Source organism: Oreochromis niloticus, linkage group LG5, assembly GCF_001858045.2.
Source record: "Oreochromis niloticus isolate F11D_XX linkage group LG5, O_niloticus_UMD_NMBU, whole genome shotgun sequence".
In the NCBI taxonomy this organism is placed as follows: domain Eukaryota; kingdom Metazoa; phylum Chordata; class Actinopteri; order Cichliformes; family Cichlidae; genus Oreochromis; species Oreochromis niloticus.
The window spans coordinates 11,144,347-11,164,533 of NC_031970.2; the positions used below are offsets into that span (position 1 = coordinate 11,144,347).

Genomic DNA, 20,187 nt, shown 5'->3' on the forward strand with positions numbered 1-20,187 from the left:
CACTACACCAAACCTGTGCTCATGTTCATTGTAGAAACAAAATATTACAGGAACATAAATATACATAAATAAAGACCAATGTATTTACACTTCTATATATTTATACATCTATCTATCGATATATCTACATGTTCATTGCTAAATTTAAAAAAATGAATAGATTTTTTAAAGTATATAACATGATAGATATTTTTTCCTGGATATGTCTTTAAGGGCACATAAATGCCAATTAAAATAAACAGCATCACATTTTTCAAATTTTATACTTTAAGATCATCCAATCATCATTTTTAACACTATAGGAAGTGACATCACGTGTTGACAGTGTGGTTCAGGCACGCCCCCTGGAAATAATGAGAGGGGAGAGGGCATGTGATAAACTGTGGTAGATTCAGAGGCAGACATTGGATTGGCATGGCTGTGTGCAGCTCAGCATTGCAATCTACATTCACGAGGCTTCTGCCTGGATATTTGGATTCTCTCTCACACAGCTTTGATGCAGGGCTGGACAGCGTAACACAGCATGTTGCAGGGCACTGGGAGATAGAGAAGGAATAATAAGGGGAGACAACCTTACGAACACTTGAGCGATGTTCCGTGAGCTTCTCTCTTTCTCTCATCAGACCAACGGGCTTTTCTATACAGAGACCTGGGTCTAATGGAGGGATGTAACGATGTTACTCTTTGCTTGTCATGCTTGAATCAGAGCTTCGTATTATATCCTTTTGTGTCAGAGACCTTATTGTCTTTGTCTGTCACTGCCGCCAGATCAACTGTGGGGTAGTGTGGCGGACAGAGCCTCCTCCTCAACCCCCCTCTCCCTTGTCTGTGCCCCCGACGTCTCTTCATTCCCTGCTCGCTCGTGTCTATTTACCACTCTCATTCTACCCTCCCCTCGTTGTTAAAAGCAGTCGTTCTTGCTTTCAAGCTACCTACTGCTTACTATCCTCCTGTCTTTCCTCATTCAAAGCAGGCAGGCTATTATTTTATCCAGGCAGCTCGCTACATGATCCCTTGGAAAGCAGCTTTCAACGCTGCTCTGCCATCTCCCAATTCCTGAGCCCTTCCAGAAATCCATCTCCATAACAAAAGGATGTTTCTCCAGGAGGATTGATCTCCTTCACCCCCTTCAGTCACCCCTTCCCCTCCCTTGTCCTGATCTCCTGCCCTCTGACCCTCATCCTCTTGTTCCTAACCCCAAACCACCCTCTCCTATTTGTCCTAACCCCAAGCCTTTTTCTCCCCTAACTCATTTCCCCCCCTTGACCATGTTGCCATGTGTCTGCTGGCTTCAGCTTATCCTCATTTTGCTGTCCTCTGTCTTATGGACCCGGGGGGAGAACTGCCCAGCAACCTGCTTGTGCCCAGATCCTCACACTGTGGACTGCAGTGGCCGTGGGCTAACTAGTTTACCCGATGAGATCCCCTTGGATGTGCGCAGGCTTTTGCTGGCCGACAACTGGATAAACCGTATCCCCTCCGACTTTCTGGTTCTATACAGTGACTTGGTCTATCTGGACCTCCGGAACAACTCCCTTTCCCACATAGAACCAGGGACTCTCAGCACCTCTTCCAGGCTGGTCTTCCTGGACCTTGGCAGCAACAATTTGACTGAAATCCCTAAGGGGACATTTGGGGAGTCTCGGAGTTTGATCAAACTACGACTGGGAAACAACCCATATCTGAGCAAGGTGAGTGAGGATGCTTTCCTGGGCCTCACCTCTCTGAGAGAACTTGAACTGGAGCGTAATGCGCTGTCTACCCTAAAGGTGGGGGCATTGAGTCAGTTGCCCTCCCTGCGGGTAGTGAGGCTTGAGGGCAACCCCTGGGTGTGCAATTGCAACTTTGCCAACCTGTTTGCATGGCTAACGGAGAACAGTAATAAGCTTCCAAATGGTAAGTAACAAAAAGAGCCATTTTCTCTTCATGTGTTTGACCCAAATAAACCATATCTCTTTACAACATTCAACAGTATTATGGCAAATCCATTACCACAACACTTCTCTGGTCTATTTATGTTTTCCCTGTAGGAGAGGAAACCCCCCTCCCTCTCCCTTGTTCTAATTTTGTCTCTTTTTTTACCTCCACCCCCACAGCCCATAATGTGTGAGACCAAGTGTGTAATATGAGACAATAGCACTCATTTGAAAGTGAAAACTGCGAGGATAGTGTGTGTATAAAGTTAATCAATTGTTATAGAAAGCAACTTGAAATGTAATATGGTCTGATTTGTAAAGAGAAATTAAACAACTCACATTAAGAATCTAACTTGCTTTTCTAATGGCTCCACATTTGAATATGTAGATAAGCCTGACCTATATCCTGTGTAATCATCAGCATTCATTTGTGGCTTATATTTATATTGGCTACATAATATTTAAGATAATATATATAATTCTCACATAATATTTGCTATTTAGTTGACAATATTTCAGCCATGTAACCTTTTCCTGTGCCACTGAAAATCAGACTCTTCCTCCTGTTCCTGTGCTGATTGCTCTATCCATGTGAATTTTAAGGCTCATAATATACACGCGCTGTCTACCACTGTGATTTAGCCTGCAGCGTTGAGTTAGATAACAGGACTGAAGTTTTGGAGGCTTTACAAGGCAATCTCCATGTGTGCATGCTTATCTGAGGAATAAAACAAGACAAAGGGGGTCACCATGTCCTTTCAGAAGTATTATACGCAGGGTAAGATCTTCTTACATCATGAAACCAGAGCTAATGTATTCTAAAGGGAGTTGCATGGTATGTCCCAGATAAAACAGAACGCATTGCCATTGTTTGGCGTTCTGTTTATCAGGCTATATAAAATACCTTAATCGCAATCAACATTCTCACATAAGAGACAGAAGGTTTCTCAAAAGAGAAGACTACTGCACTCGATCAAAAAGCTAAAATAAACAAATCTGACAGTACTGCTATACATGAATTTTAAACTGTGCTGTACATCTTCTGAGAACTTTGTTTGAATGTGGCTCACAGTGAGTGTATTTAAAAACAAAACAGCAACCAAACCTGTGAATACACCACAAAATGTTCATGAACAGTTTATTGGGTTTAAAGATGAAGGTGTACAGTTACTGTCAGGGTGTAAAATGTTGCCCTGCATAAACAAACAAAGAAACATGTTTAATCAAAAGCCTGAATAACAGTGTGGTTCAAGATGAGGGTTTTAATCTTGCTCTCGTCTCTTGAATAGGTTAACCAAGAAAAAGAAGATACGAGTGTTTGCAGAAAAACCATGCGCACATCCACATGAGTGTTTTCAAATTCCCAAAGCTGGCACCTTTTTTAAGGAAGTACGACCTTAGATTTGTTTTAAAAGAAACTCAGTTGTGTTTCCTGCGTGTATATCTTGTTTTTACATGTGGCTTAGTTATTGTTCAGTTTATTTCATTTTATTATATTTTTGACAACTAGATTCCTTTTCATTTGCTGTTTGTTCTGGTTAAAGCCCCCAAATACTCAGATGGTTTAAGAAAAGATAATGATTTGGGTTTGACATTAATGTTTTGTCATACAGTCGGGTAACACCCAACCCCCCTCACCCTGCCAGCTGATGTTTTAGCTTGCCCTCTTGTGCAGACAGGATATTCAGATAGTGGATATCCTTTGCAGACTTCCTATTCTGTAATGAAATTCATGGTTAATTATTAAAAGATGTAGTCCAAATCAATGCCAGCCTGCCCTTATGCCTTATGTGTGAAATAACCCTCTCTAAAATTGTGAACTGACTGGGTAACACTCTAATTCAGCTCCCTCCCAAAGTGTCTGGCTGTTACAAACTGCTGACACCTCACAAAAGCAAACTTCTAATATACATTTAGGCCATGGTGTACCATGCTATTGATTCTGCTTCTGTGTTCTTTTTTCATTTGCCCCAAATTTACAAGTTTAGGCCTGTGAGGAAGCAAAGTTGATAAACTGGCAAGATTACCCAATTCCCCCAAGCAGGAGTTTGCAAATGCATTAATCACAGGCTCTATGTGTTGTCAACTCCGAGGCATAATGAATTGCATTAGCAGCGCTGACCTTGCCTAATATCACACATCACACTTTATTTCCATCGCCAGTCAACATTACCTCCATTCTAACCAATTTCTGTGGGACAAGGTGATTTGAATTTCCCTAATCAATCACTAGAGACCAATCTCTCCACCTGACTCTAATGTTTTTTTAAGGGGCTAATGGTTAATCGTTAGAGATCCCATGGCACTCTTTGTTTTTTCAATAGAAAACATTGTTTGTTTGTATGTCACGATGCCAGATGAATCAGTCAACACAGTCGACTGGACTGATTCAGAGGTCTGGACCAAGGCAAAAGCTGGCCAGACAGACATCAACAACAAAGAAGAAGCCAAAGGCCTGGCCAAGCTGCTGTCATGACTGCCAACTGGCCCCAAAACACACTCTCAAATTCAGTTAGTAATGCTTATCTCACCTCATCAGCAGCTTTTACATTCCCATCAGAAAGTGTTTGTTTTATGGCCCTAGCAGCTTGGACAAAACGCACAGTGACACCTAATAGTAAAGAGTCTTTAAACTAGTCTATGCTTAGTCTTTTGTAATATTTTATCATTTCCTTTAGACAAAATATGTCTGGAATTTACTTTCTAGTGTTAATAAGACCAAGATAAGTAATATCTTGGTGAAAGGGATACTAATTATACTTTAGTCTATTGGAAAACAATGCAAATTAATACCAGTCACACAGGACAAGTAACTGAACTGAAAATATCTTTCCAAACAAGTTGCTGTCTTATTCTGTGTTTAGTTTATAGAAGCGGCTTTATGTATCTCATGATAAAACTACACAGCTACCAAAATACTGTCTGTGGATTATATCCATGTGTTGTTATGTTCATGTATGTCACTAACACCTTGAATGTGTTTTTTGAAGTGAGCAGAAGTTTATTTTACATAAGTTTTCAACCAGCTCATAAAAATATAAAGAAGTTAAGAACATATTGCAGGAGAATTTGTGGTTTCACGGATTCTTTGTGGGAAGCACAAATAGCTGGGATGCTTATAGTGATTTGGACTTACAAACACGGTTCACACATGCAGGAATCAAACTGCCAGACCTAATTAACGTAATGGCTGAGCTCTCGATCATGGAAAAATGCAATGACCTAGTCTCTGAAATGCTGTATTGGAAGTGGTTACACAATAAACAGATGGACACTCATTAGTGAATGAGCTTGACTTGGTAAGCGTTTCAATATGTATCAACTCTAACAACCATCATCAGCGTGGGCGTTGCCACTTAATGTCTCACTCATCTCAGAGAAAATCAGTTACAGAGACAGAAAGTAGAATTTAAATTCTCCATTAGTGCGCTCTTTTCACACTTGTGGGTGTTGCATCCTCATGTCTTTTTCAGCAAGCAGCAAATCAGGTAAATAGCTACAAAAAATAGTTTTTAAATTTGAGAATGTTGTCTCTCTTACCAGCAAGAGCTCAATAATATTAAAAACAGAAGGGCTAAAGCTACTCCAGTGGTATCCCAATTAAATACTTCATACTCATTTTAATATTCACTGTCATGTGGCTTCAGACTGAAACTAAGCGGTGTTACTGCAAAAAGGGTAAGATAGTAAAACAAGCACACAATTACGTGCAACTCTATGCAAATAGCTTGTGATAACATCATTTGCATGACCACATAAAAAACGCAGCTGCTACTGGAAGTGTACTAGTACCATGTGATAATGGGAGCCGTGATGAAAGTACCATCCAAGTACCAAGTCATAGTCTGCTCCAGCTACGCAGATGATAAGCCACAAAATAATGTTGAGAGAGCAGGGGAAACAAGGCATGAAACATGAAGGTGAAAAAGAAAGTCCAGCTGAAAATCAGTGTAGTTCCCTTGGTTTTGTTCCAATAAACAGAAGACCTAGAAACACTGAAGAATGTGTTTTTGTTTTCTTAGCAATTCAACAAAGACCGCAGAAGCTAGACTGCTGCAGGAAAAAGCCAAACCGAGGTGCCTTTCACTAAATTTTAAACCAGAAATCCTTCTCCAGAATTAAAATATAGCACTAATAAACTATCTCTCTTTCTGTCTGTTGCTCTAGCTCAAACTAATTTCAAACTTGTAAATAAAGAAAAATTGTAGTGCTATTTTATGTTTTCCCTAGGTATCAATGACTTCCTTGGTTAAGACCTGCATGATGTAGCAGCTGAAGAGCCCATGCTGTAAACTGGATTCCCATTTCATTTTTCACCTCTTGATTTCCCCTGTGATTTCCAGTTCACAGTACAGCGCAATTTCATGTTTGCATAACTGTGATTACTGCAGGCCAGCATGATGAGTGCTTGGAAGGTGCATCAATTCAGGACTTTTTGGACAGAAAAAAAAAAATTGATGTGCGACATTGATAAAAATTATTATTGATTTTTTAAAATGAGTTAAACCAGACTCTTACCGTTTCTTTATACAAAAACATCAACTGTCCTGTTGAGCAGTCAGCTGATTAGTCATATATATAAACTTTTCCATTTAAAAAAAGAATTTGCACCATTTAAATGTCTAGTTTTTAGCCAACAGTGAAGTTCATGAATGTTTCAGTGGAAGGATGAGTGTAAACATGATCCACTGCTGTCTCCAGTGCTCTTGGGTTAAGGATGAACAAAGGCCATGTATAATTCACAGTGACACAGTTCTACAGCACATTGGCCAGGGTAATTGGAGCTAGAGCTGCCTACAGGGCAAGACAGGCCAACTCTCATGGGCGACGGTAGACTGGATCTGAGCCTCGTCATGCAGTTGCTATCAACACTAGTCGTGACCTAAACACTTTCACGACAAACTAGCAGTTCATGTGACAGGGTCAAAATCAGAATTTTCCTTGACAACGTATCAAGTATCTCCTTTGAGACCTGTTTCCGCACTCCAAAGCACACTCTGAAAATATGATGCCACTGGCTGACAATCGCATGTTGCCATACTACCCAGCATGATCATTTGCTATCTTTACAGTGGAGAGAAAATATCTGTTCCATTAACACAGACTGACAGCTTGTTTTATCTTGGCCTAATTTAATGTTTATTTAAAGTTGGGATGTGAAGGAGAGAGTACCGGGAAGGGAAAGCTGAGTGTGAAGAGGTGGACAGGATTACAAAGTGGGATAGCATCAGACAGAGCTCATACAGAAGCAGAAAGGGATAATCTGCCAGTGTCAGAAATAAAAGGTGAAAAGCCAAAAGCATTATCTCGCTGAGAGTGTGTAACATCGTGCATGATAGATTTTTTTGGTTTTTGTTCATCTGTGTGGCCAACTGCGAGGCATAAATTACATAAATGACTTGCATAACTGTTTAATTGGGATGAATTATGACAATAGACAAATTGCATTGTCAGTCCAATGATATAGTGGAAATATATCTGCTAGCATTTGCTTTTAAACAGTCACCTCTGGTGTTTGGGAAAAAGCAATTTCAATTGTTTTTGAGATGAGATGTTTTAAATATTCCCATAGTACAACGATGTCTCTGAGTCTACATGCAGAAGGAATCCCCTTCTGAACGAGTCACCCTCACCCCACTGTCACATACGTGCTCGTCATTTTGTGCAGCTGTGCATTCACTTCACACATTCCACACTCCAGTTCCTGCTGCTGCCCTTTTCTTGCATACATCTCACCATTTTCTCCCAGATTTCCTTCAAATTCTTTGGAGGATTAAAACTGAATCATTTTTCAGTCGCTCTGCAATTATGCCTGCCTTGTTCTATTTACATCCGCTGAATATTGGACTTGAATGGCACATTCATCCCGTTTAATACAGCAGGGAGGGGACAGTTTTGTTAATCATTGTCGCAGCTTGAGTATTCATAGAGAGTACCTCGATACCAGTATGCTATGGCCAAATGAAAGCTAACTACTTCACGTGTGCAGATGTACTGATGGGGTAATTTTGCTTTTAGCCTTTGGTGCAGAGATCAGTCTGGACTGTGGTGTTGAGGGAGGGAGGAGAAACAAGCCTCTGATATCATTCTGCCACAGCTAGGTAGATCAATCACGACTGAGACAGCAGATAGCCCGTCCTGTTGACTGGCTATAATCCTAAACGTAATCCATCAACTGTTCGTGCCAGGAATGTAACGTAGCTGTGTGGGCCGACATACCTGATAGTGTAAGGATCTGATTTGTGTTGTGTCAGTGCACAGTAGCCTGCTCCTTACACGTGTTTTTTTTTTTTGTGTGTGTGTGTGATCACACTGGTGTTTGGGGTCATTTATGAACTCTGAAAATTGTACCGCGTCTGCTTACTCATTTAACAAGCTGTCATTGACTCACTGCATGGACCTAGATACTCTGTGTACTTTAAAACACCATCTTATTTTTCTGCCAGAGTAAGTGTGAAGTTACAGTTACTAGAAAATCACATGTTTATTAAATGTTTTGCTGGATTCATAAAGAATTGGGCTTAAAACATTTAAAAGCATATGCTCAATCTACGTTGATAATGTGCATCTTTGTGTTATCCCCAGGCAACAAAACACAGGGACTGCAGTCTGTATTTCCAGATACATCATTGCTAAACATATTTACACTGGACAAGACATGTACCAAATTCAATTACAGGTATAAGCAAAGGAAACAAAGCTTTTTCTCTCTGTCTCTCTCGCTCTCTCACTCACTTATGCAATTGGTATCTGTTAACTGTATTTGCATTGCACTTACTTTTTTTTTTTTTTTTTTTTTACTTTAAACTAGTCGTATAAATAGAAAAGTCAGAAGAGATCCTCATCCTTTGAGCCTCTTCCCAGAAGTGAGTTTAAGTTAGTCCGGCTCTCTTGGGGTTTCCTGGCTTCACTGAGCCTAACATTGGATGTCCTGGATAACTGCTGTCACAAAGCTTGTTCCCAGCTCCCTGTAAAACTCTGGCTATAACAATGGTTATGTGACAGAGGCAGAGTTGTTTAAATAATAGATACTAATAAATAACTGTGAGAAATAACTAATGAAGCAATGAGTATAATATTAGATGAAATTGTATTCATTTATTTCAGTTCAATTAATAAATGTGATAAATGCATTAAATGTGTTTTAATTACAGGTGAGACTCACAAATACAAGACTTGTGTTGTTCTGAATTGTACCCAGAATAGGAGGAATATGACGGAATACATTCAAATGCTTTATCATAAAAGTTGTAGCGATGATATGCTCATGCAGTACTGGGTGGCTACACCCTGAAGCCGACCCTGTTTAGTTACAATGTTTGACTCTTTGGATCATTTTTGACAAAATCCTGATTTTGCGCTGTTTAATAAGATTTGAAATCTCAGAGTGAAACCATAAACTCTTCACTTCGGTGAAGAATAATTTGTTTTACATTTATGTATCATTGGAGTTTGTGAGCGTTATAAGGAATGCAGGTTTTAGGTTCTTCTGCACTGGCTTGAGTTTTCATAACTAAGAGGCTATTTCCATTCATACAAGTCTAGAGTCTGTTATTGTTTATAAGAGAAGATTTGTTTGCATGTAATTTTAAAATAATGGATTATAACTGCTGTCAGTTGGCTGTCAGTTGGCGATATTTTGGTTGTAATTTTATCCCATGGGAGAACAAGCTGGGATAAAATGGTTTTGGGGATTTTCTTTTCTTTTAATGTTAGCTCACAGTTAAAATTATTTTACCTGTAAAATATCAGACTCAGTCTTCCATGTCCTGCATCTAAAATCTGAAAAACCTCTGTGTATCAATAAGATGTCTTCCTCTTCTTTGCTAAACACAACAGCTGTTTAACATGTCCCTTATTTTAAGGTGGTTTAGGTACAAATATTAAATTAATCGAGGCAAGCTTTTCATATTGTATGGCATGCTCAGACAAACGTAAAAATTAACAAAAACAAAGTTGTGTTAGCCGTCAAGATATTTGACGTGCTTGTTATCGCACACCAAAGTAGTACTACCAGGGAAAAGATAACTTTGCTGTCTCTTTCCACCACTGGTCTGTTTTCTAAATCCATTTTGATAAATGTGATAATGCTGCTACTCCTGCAGGGGCCATGTGTTCACCAGGATAATTTTAGTCTCAGATGTCATTAATCAAGCATCTGAAAGAGGCAAGACCAGACAGAACTATCTCAAAAGGCAAAGGCGAAGTCTCTAAGGTGACTGCTTATTTGCAATGCAGAAAGCACATTGTGAATATGAATGTAAATTGTTTGTTTTATGCGCAAATGGACAGGACAGGCAGTCTTTGTATGTGATAATTATGCTAGAGGTGACTTTTCATTCAACATGACTGCTGTTAACCAGTTAATGCACATTAATTTGCATTCTACCCATGTCTATCTTTTGGAATGTATATTGATGGTGCACATTAGATAAAACAGAAAACAAGATGCTTCTTTATACAAAAACAATTAATTTCATAAACCTGTATATTAAAGGAGGAAATCACACTCTTAATGTCTATAAAATAGGTCCAAGCAGTAGTTTTGAGTACTGTCAGAGAAAATAGAAATGTTGGAAAAAATAACAATAAAAAAAAGAAAAAGAAAGAAGCCCAGCTGATTTAAACTGCACTTTGCAAATTTCAAAGTGTGAGCCATGTGGCTGGTTACGCAATGCAATGCTTAGAATAGTGGATTTTGAAAGCATTAAAAGCCAACAAAACGTTTCAGCTCATACTTGTCACGAAAGGAGATTAAACATCTCTAAATACATTGCGACCTTTATAAGGCCAACTTTGCCTCTTCAGCACATACATGTCACTCAGACAACTGGAATGAGCAGTATTCTCACAGGCAGTGAAACATGAATTTGTTTTGATCTCTGATTCCTAGAGCATATGGCCGACATGTCGTGGACTTAATCATGCCAGGAACCAATATGCTCCTCTTGAGCTTCATAAGGACTGATGGTATTGGCTTATTGAAGCCTCTTGATGCTGGGATTTTGTGATGAAATTGAAATACATTAATGCCGTGGTTCTTAAAAAATGGTTATAACAGGTATAATACATTAATATGTACTGTCAAAAGTACTCCCAAACATGATGACTTGGACGTGGCATTTTTATGTAAGTCTAAGGCTAAAAAGAGCAGAACCACCAAACCTCAGTGTTTTCCAGGCTATAATGCATTCATAAATTGTTTATACAGTTACACTGGAAGACATTAATCGTGATGTCTGTAAGGAATGTGTTTTTTAATGTTTTGTCTGACCTGTTGCGGTCTAGCACAAGTGAAGAAGGTGCTTGGAAAAAGATGGATGAAAACATAGGCAATGAAACTAGATCAAAATATGTGCATGATTATTGACATTTAGATTTCGTACTTTATTGTTAAAAGGTTTAGTGACACAGACCCTTGCCGGAGATGGAGATGTGGACAGAACCTTATGAAAAACCCAAACACTGTTACAGGTGCTATTTTAAAATAACATTGAATCAAAATAGTGTATTTAATATGTATGAAACATAACTTTTTCCCTGTCCTGTAATTTTGTGTTGTTGTTATCTTAATGACGTGTTCCATAATATTTATGTCAGCTGAAATGTAGGAGGTTTTTATTAGGAGATTGGCGTCACTAAGTTTCAACAAGGTTTTAGAGAGTCTAACTAATACTGTAACGAGTCAGTCAAAGGACCATCACATATTTCCAACTATATTTACATTTGTACATTTATGTTTCCAACTCGCTCAACTTTTGAAGGTTATTTGTTCCTTTACAACAAAGTTGTACACATTTAACAATTATTTAATTGATCGTCACAGATGTTTTAGTTTTACTATTAACATTACTCTAATACTTTACCACAATTTAAATGTAATACATTAAACACCACATAAAAAGTGTCACTTTGGTGCAGAATTAAGGTATTTAAGTGAACAAACACACTCTCGGGCAGTACTAAAAATCTTCAGTATGCTCCATGTTGTGCTGACTGTTGAGCAAAGATCCAGAATTGATGTACTGCCAAGTGTGTGCATTTGCATGCACAGTATCAGTAGAAAGTAGCCACCCACATTCTAAAGATTTATCTCTACCCACCTATAAACTAACACTTGCATCCATATGTCTAGTTCTTCACACAATACATTGTCAGAAGTGGAAAAAGTACATACAATCTGTATTAAGTAGATTAGGTAGATAGTAAATGTCTCTGTTTGCTATTACCGAATTGTAGATTTAGTGACTTTGCCTCCATAACTAAAGAGGGATATGAAAAGTGGATTCAGTGAGTGAGGCAACCATAAGACTTAAGTGGAGTCTAATTCATAATAATTGCACCAAAAATGCTGTTCCTGATTTTTCTGGATCATTCCAGCCCACTGTAATTCTTGAGTACTGCTATTAATGATGTCTAAATTATATATTTTTTACCTATTTTACTGATGCTTATTATTATTATTGTTCCCTCCATTTACCTTGTGGAGGTACAGGAAACAATAACTCCCCTCAAATGGCTTAAGCCAAAAGTATTGGGCCTTTTTTTTGTGAAAATTTAAAGAGTAGATATTTGTACTAAAATGTAGGGAATAAAAGTAACAAGTTGTCAAAAAATATATAATTTTTCCCACCTGTGTACATTGCCAGTATTTAGTTACATTAAATTTGTTGATGTATAACGTTTGCAGTATGAAGGTCAAGAAATACAGAAAGAAAGAACATTTCTAGCACCTAATTAGAACTTGTATCAAGTTAATGTCAAATGTTAATCAAGTTCTCATTAAAATAACTTGAATACCTGACTCTGTAAGCATGAACACCTCCTGTCTTTAGTGATAGCATCAGTGGCCTGTAATCAACACATGCATGTTAAAACTGATCCGAATGATCCAGTGCTGATGTCATTTGTAATCATGAGAGTAAAAGAAGACTCCGATAAGGGCTTGTATCCTTGAAATCCAATAAGCCACAGTCGCTGTCCTTTTCCATTTAAACAATGTCTGAACAATAAACCACGTTAAAGTGACAAAGGCACAGAGAGCAGCACTCACTGATTTATCACGGCTTCATCTTGAGATGAGTTTGGTCAAGGTGCCCCTGTCTGAGACAGTGCCCTTTGCCAATGCTCTACATCAGTGGATTTTTGAAGTGCAACAGAGGTCATATTCAACAGCGTGTGCATTCTAAGAGATCTACCTTGTGCAGCTAGCAAATTAAATTATTTTAAAAATTATTTTCATTCACCAAACCATTTGAAACTAATGCGTTTATCTTGACATGAAAATGGGCTGCTTTCACAGCACTACAGCACACTAGATAAAATCAGCCTTGTCTCACTAATGCATATACTGTATCACTTTGCTTCACAGTATTTCAGCTGTATTCCAAGAGTGAACCTACAGTCATGGTGTGGGTGGGTGTACTGTATACACAGTGCAACTTCAACTCATAAGTGAAGACTTCTGATCGACCTTACAGTTATTAAATCAGCTCCCACACTTAGGAAGAAACCGCGTTACCCTGTTGAACTGAGATATTCCACTATCAGAATTAAAGGGCTTCATACAAACAGGACAGCTCAAACTATGCTCTCCACTTTTCTTTGATAGTCTTTAGCTCTGAGCAGGTGTGGGCTGCATGAGCAGTAGATCAAATGCACATCACCTTTAATTTTAAACCAATGGGGAGTTAAATTAGAGTTCTTGTGTTTGTGCGGTGCATATAGTGAACTGTATTAAGGCCTACAGTACCTGGACTATGTGCTTGTTTTTGTATATGATGTAAACTGTCATGTAAGTACTGCCATTGAATTAATTCGTATAGAAATGAATGAATGTGAGGTTCAACGTGTCTTGTTCATTTGTATAATCGCATTTACTCTCTCTATGTAGGGGTCAAAGGCTTGGAGTGCTCCCTCCCTATGGATGGCAGACGTGTATCCCTTACCCAGCTCTCAAAGGACAGCTTCCGTGAGTGCCAGGCCACCCTGACTCTAACAGACCTTCTTATCATCATTTTCTCTGGCATCTCAGTGTCTGTGGTGGCCATTATGACCAGTTTCTTCCTGGCTTCAACTGTTCATTGCTTCCAGCGTTGGAGTAAAGGCACCAAGGGGGATGAAGAGGAGAGTGAGGAGTGAGAAGGACTTACTTTTAAAGAACTGCACGGTCCTTCTCCTTCCGGCAGTGAGAGAACATAGAAGACAATGTGTGCCCCATGCCGTTTCCTTTCTGGTCAATATCCAGGACTGTTCAATGGTAGGATCTTGCCCTGTTCAGGCTGAAGTTGTTTTCTTTGCACATGGACTTCTGAAATATGGTAATAAAAGACACTGGAAAGGAATGAGTCCTATTAAAGGTTAGCGTGTGTGCTGCACCACTCGCAAAATGCTATTATAGAGATCTTATTTTTGGCTGTTAGCGCTTGTGGTCATTTATGGCCACTGGCTCTTGGCTCAGTGTTACAAGTCTACACAAATATGCCAAGACCTTTATAAAAAAAAGAAAAGAAATAGATAATAAAAAAAAGTGTTGCTGCAGTACTCTCGTATTAGTCTTAGTCATACCAAAAACCTTTCAAAATTTAGTCGTGTAGGACATTCAATCCTGGAATCTGAAATCCTGTAAAAATGGCTTCAAAGTTAGTGTGACCCTTTGAATGACTTTCACTGGGGTTTTATCTGAGTAGGCCAGAATGCTTGATCTTGATTCCATAAAAAAGGATGTCATATTGACCAGTGACCTCGATATTTAACTGCCTATAACATGATATGCTGGCGTATCCTGCCATTTTCTCGAGTCTCTGTTGGACAGCCACTCTCACTAACATTAAGACGTTGTTCACAAGCACCGAAGGAGGCAAATACTGTTGTTCTCTCTGCATGTAGAATTAGACTGTGGCAGGGATGTCAGCTCAACAAGCAGGATTTGGGTAATTATGTACTGCAGGCAGAAGAAGCTTCTAAAAGTGGGTCTACACATTCTAGCAGCATATTTATTATATAATCACAAATTTATGTACAAAATAAAATGGTGTAAAGTAAAACAATCATAGAAATCAAGAGGACATACTGTAACTTCCTTAGATTGATACTTGTCAACTGTGTAGAAAGAAATTCATAAAATATCAACAGCATAATCAATTAAATGAATAAATTATGGTAAATGCAATATAAAAATAGAATCTATGTAGAATTATTGTGTTAAATGATGCACTTTAAATGGTGAACCTAATTTTGGCTAGTCCTAAATTACAGCAAATAGACTGGTACTGTGTTCATCTGCCAAAGGTTTAGATGAAGGAGAGATTGCATATAAGGACTTTGTTGTTTCTAGTGAGGTAAACATAGCTCCCAAATCAAAGCCAAATCACACTGTACACACATTTTACTTCAACAGGTATAATCTCCAAAGATTTACATTTTCTTCCATTCTGTCTTACTTGGTTATATATATGACAGTGTTCAACACGTTAACAGGAAGGTCACTTCAAAAGAAAAAGGGAACGAGGGTGACAAGCAAGAGTTTGGCTTCTTTAGGAATAAATAATTAAACATCCAGTAATATTTTAAAGATATCTCACATCTTGCTGTACCTTTATTAGAAAGTTTGATATCTTGCATTAAAGTTGAGGCTTTGATATTATCAAATTCAAATTTCACATCAAAATTCTTATGGCTACATTCAGACTGCAGGCAAAAGTGTCCAAATCAGCAATCAGTTGAAATACCAACTTTTTAATTTCTGATTTAGACCTAAATTCTCTGGTAAATGTTAGACTATTCTTTGACTGGCTGTAGTGGTGTTTGGCTTTGCGTGTTTGTCCAGCTTTTGCAGTAGCACCCCGCTGTGTTACACGTTTTAACAGTCCCGTGCCTCGTAGTTAGTAAGGTGTTCTTCAGTTTTTGTTGTTGTTGGCAAACCGCTTCTAGGTGAACTGCCAACACTTTCTGGCTGTAGCACTGCATACTAAAGCGAGCTGGTAGAAAAACTAGAAAGAATGTATATGTGAAGACAAGACATATTTGTTCTAACAATTTAATGACCGTTCAAAAAAATTTGAAAATCATGACCAGGCAGAAGAATTTTTGCAATGCAAACTCAATCGAAACAGTCATGTCGGTAAACACGCAGCTTTTAAATCACTCTAAACAACCCAGCCTTGTTGGCAGGTGAGAAAACCCAACTCTGTGTGCTTTTTCATGGAGCAGATGAGGCTAAAAGAAAGTGAAATCCAAAAGAAAAAGTAAGAATTTGAATTTTTTATGATATGAAAACACTAATTGTTGGAATATTTCATCATTGGCGGGGATAGTGTTAAGAAGCTGGCTCTCTTTTTCCTCATCCTTGTAGCTTATAAAGGAAACACTATGGCCTCAGTGGCCCATGTGTTTAATTCTTTACATGCAACATTTTTGTTTTTGTTCTTTTTCAAATGTGGGTCAGTTTAGGATGGTGAGCAGTTCACCATGGAACTAGAAATGTATTTACTATTTAAACTAGCTATTTAAATAGTTTGTGAGCAGGCACGCAAGCAACAAACACAATAACAACACAACGTCAGATATGAGCATAAATCTGAATTGAGCACTAAAGCTTGCAGTGTGAACGTGGCCCGGCTGCATGAACAGGATCTGTATTCAAAGCAGCAACAGTACAGCACATTCCAAATTTAATAAACCAATGCCCTGAATTTCATGGATGTCTTTTTGCTACAATATTTGCATTTTGTATATTTAAATCCTCCATTATTAAGATACGGAAAGCAGAAAGCTAGACTCTTTTTTTGCCACCCAAACCGAAGGTATATTGTACTGCTTCTTACATTCTTGTAAGGCATGAATAATTCAGTAAAATTGAGATATGTAGCAGAAAGAATGTCAAGCCTCTAAATGCAAACACACAGCAGATAGAAAAAGAGCCATGAGAAAATAGTAATTGTTTCTGTGTGGTTAAAAAAAGATAAAAAGGAATTCTAAATGCCTCTGTCCCTTTAGAAGAAGTCATAGCCCTGAATGTGCATCGTTTTTAAGCACATTTTTGCAGAAACTGACAAAAAATAAGTGTGGCCTTCTTTGTTTTTTGTTATTTTCCCATTTGTGTAGGCATCAATAAAAGCACAAAGGAAACTCCTATGATCCTGGTACACACTCATGAAATTTGTCTTATGTCATACTGTTTGTTGGTACCAGCCTGTAATGTCACATTATCTTTTCATTAATATGTTCCATCACATGTTGTGCTGAAAATGCCACATCCTTATAAACAATGTGATTTTTACTATATGGATGTTGTTTATTTGCCAGAATTTACACCATGTGGTACACTTTAAAGATAGATTATTATAAATTTATATAAAATGACCTCTGAATAAACTCCTCTCATAAACTGTCCGGTCATAATGGTAACTAGGTATGTCAGCAGGCCTGTCAAGCTTTGGTTTTCTATACTGAAGTGGTGTGCATGCTCTACAAGATGAGCAAAAGTGCATATCTGCAGAATATAACAAAATAAACATATTTTTGTGGGTTTACAGGTTCACATCTTTTCAGCATTGCACTTAGCCAAGATTGCACTATATGAGATATAGAGTTCTAATGGTAGCACCTCCTTCCTGCAAATGGGGAATTTGATGCTTATCAACTCCAGCCAAACTTTTGTTGGCTCCTGCTACATTTGCCAAATTTCTGTTCTTCTTTTTCTCTTTGTCATGGAAAAGTAAAGCAGGATGTTTGAAAGTCAGAACAACAATTCATGGCACTAATCAAACTGCATGGTCAAAGGTTGTTTCTATAGTAAGCAAACGTTTAAAGGTTTATGTAAGAACAAATAACACGTATTGTGTTTTTTTATTATAACAAAGGTCTTTTTAATTGGTTCTGAGTAGCTTTGTACACAAAGTGCTGCTAATCTGAACATATCTTCCACACATGTCAAGTAATCAGAAGCTGAAGCCACATTTGTAAGCTAGCTATGAGAAGCATACTTTTATATTTCCGTGCAGTGAACGACCCAGTCCTTCAGAATTAACATCACGGGTGATTTTTAGTCTTTCGCTGTCATAACTTTAAACTAAGCATTGCAACAATTGAAAGCTTGACAGGCTTGAACTAATCAATTCTTTTTTGCACCTGAATTTCATTTTTAAAGTCTCCAGTTTCAACTTCTTGTGGCAGTTTCTATTAAATAACAACATGTGAAATTGCTCACAGCCACTAAAGTTCACATTAAAAGAGTCTATTGGAGGGACTTTTAAAGGAACTGAGTCTCAGAGACAAAAGTTTGTAATTGTGGATGAGCATATGACACCATCAGAATAGCTAAATGGGATTAAATTAGCCGAATCATTTTTCCTTTAAAAGGCAAACTGCATTCCCAACTAATAACAACAGACACATACCTAAGTCAAGGAATCAGAGGGAGGCTTTTGATACATATCATTTCCAACTACTATGTAGTTACTGTACATTAACAATTTATTTATTTAGCTTAATTGTTAGTTTAAAGCATATGTTAGCATGGCAGTTTCCTCTCCCTTACTTGTTTAATTAAGTAACAATATCAGCACATTACAGCATGCACTGTTGAGTTATCTGCAGTATAAACTTCAGATTCATTTCTATTTTTCTATTCAATTTCTATTCAAAATCTGTCCCCAAAATAACATTCTGGCGTTGTACACCCTGGAAAGCAGAGGTAGTAGTGGCTGCTCTCGTACAGTGTGTCTCGATATTGCTTAGAATACCAAAAAAAGCCATGTTATGTTTTGTCAGATAAATGTCAGTAAGGCTCAAATCTAAACTGGGTGACAGAAGAGAGTGGTGACAATGCTACTGCTGCTGAATGCATTTCCAAATGTCAAACAGATACTGTTAAAGAGATCATATGTGTAGCTGTATTTTCATGTTTCGTTAAAAAAAAACAGTAATACTGATAATAAAATCCTTTTTTTCTGTCTTCTGGTCTGTATTTGTAAAGACACTGTGTTGTATAAATACAGATTTACAAAAGGATATTCATTTGCTACTAATGAAATATGTTTAATTTTCCATATACCTCTGATACAGACCAAATTGTACTGGACAAATAATAAACATTTTAAAACATTGTTTGCCTGCACTCTTAAACAAAGCAAGGAGAAGGGTGTGTTAGTGTAAAATATTATGTATGGATAAAGACCTCATTTAAATTCATTTGGATTTTTCTGTTGCCTTAATAAGATTTATGGTTAAAGATCGGCAGCATTTCTTTTCAATCACATGCCATCTTTCGTGGAAATGTGATTCGTCACGAAGCCTGCAAAGTCTTTAAATGATCCCATAATAATTGTGACTGTCTTCCTTTCATTTCCCTGGACCTGACAGCTTTTCTCTTGTCACAGCAGCAAATGAGTAAGGCTCATCTGTAAACACTGCACAGTGTGTTATTTCACACAGCAGTGTTATCACACTGCAGGTATGCAAATGGCTGCACTATTTTTGGAAAGGGTGTTAGAGAAATTAGAGACTTGGGAGAAAAATGAAATACCATATGCTTGCATAACAAGTATCCAGCTTGTTCAAGTACAGTATCTGTCAGTGTGAGCTTTCTGCATTTGGACAATTGTGCAATATGATGAAAGGAGAAAAAAAAAGTCAGAAGGATTACTCAACATGCAATGCAATTCCATACTTTTACTGCTTTTTTGCAGCCTTTTTTTCCTCTATATGCACGGCTCAAAAGAGTAACCTCTTTGGATGACAGAGGTTTGCATTTTCTTGATCCCTCATACTCATGATTCATTTTTCCATATTTTCCCCAGCATGTGCCTTTGTCATGTTCTCTTGTGAGAATCTTTTATACAGTCTAACAAGGTAATGTTTTTTTAAAGCCGTCTGAAGAGAATAATGGGATAAAAACAACCCTTGGGGCGTGTAACGTTAGCTTGACAGAAAGCAGGCGGATGCTGTACTGCAGAAAAGAATGAGCTGAGATTCATTTATTGTGACTCCAAATGGGAATTACTACACTGGATACAGAGGAGAATGCAGGAAAGACTTGTACATACTACATTCATGCTACACTGAAAAGAAGCGCTGTGAAGGTGGTCGTGATGAGGATTCTCCTGCAACCATTTACCTCATTTGGTTGTCATGGCTACACAGCCGGAGGCCCGAGCTCTTGGACGCCGAGGCGGGAACAGGGAGAGGGAGGGATGCTGGGAAGCTTGGCCCTCAGTGTGCGACTGCCTCGCCTCTCTTTCCATGCATCAGCTAACTGGACCTGGCATCT

The 20,187-nt window shown here is 38.2% G+C and overlaps 1 protein-coding gene across 1 annotated transcript; it reads left to right on the plus strand.

Annotated features, from left to right (window-relative positions):
• The first annotated feature begins 360 nt into the window (after nt 1-360).
• Nucleotides 361-19,024, plus strand: lrrc38b (leucine rich repeat containing 38b). Its single transcript, XM_003447680.5, has 2 exons — nt 361-1,896; nt 13,810-19,024. Exons 1-2 carry the CDS (start codon nt 1,269-1,271, stop codon nt 14,055-14,057), a joined length of 876 nt encoding a protein of 291 aa, XP_003447728.1. The 5' UTR covers nt 361-1,268; the 3' UTR covers nt 14,058-19,024.
• Nucleotides 19,025-20,187: the final 1,163 nt, after the last annotated feature.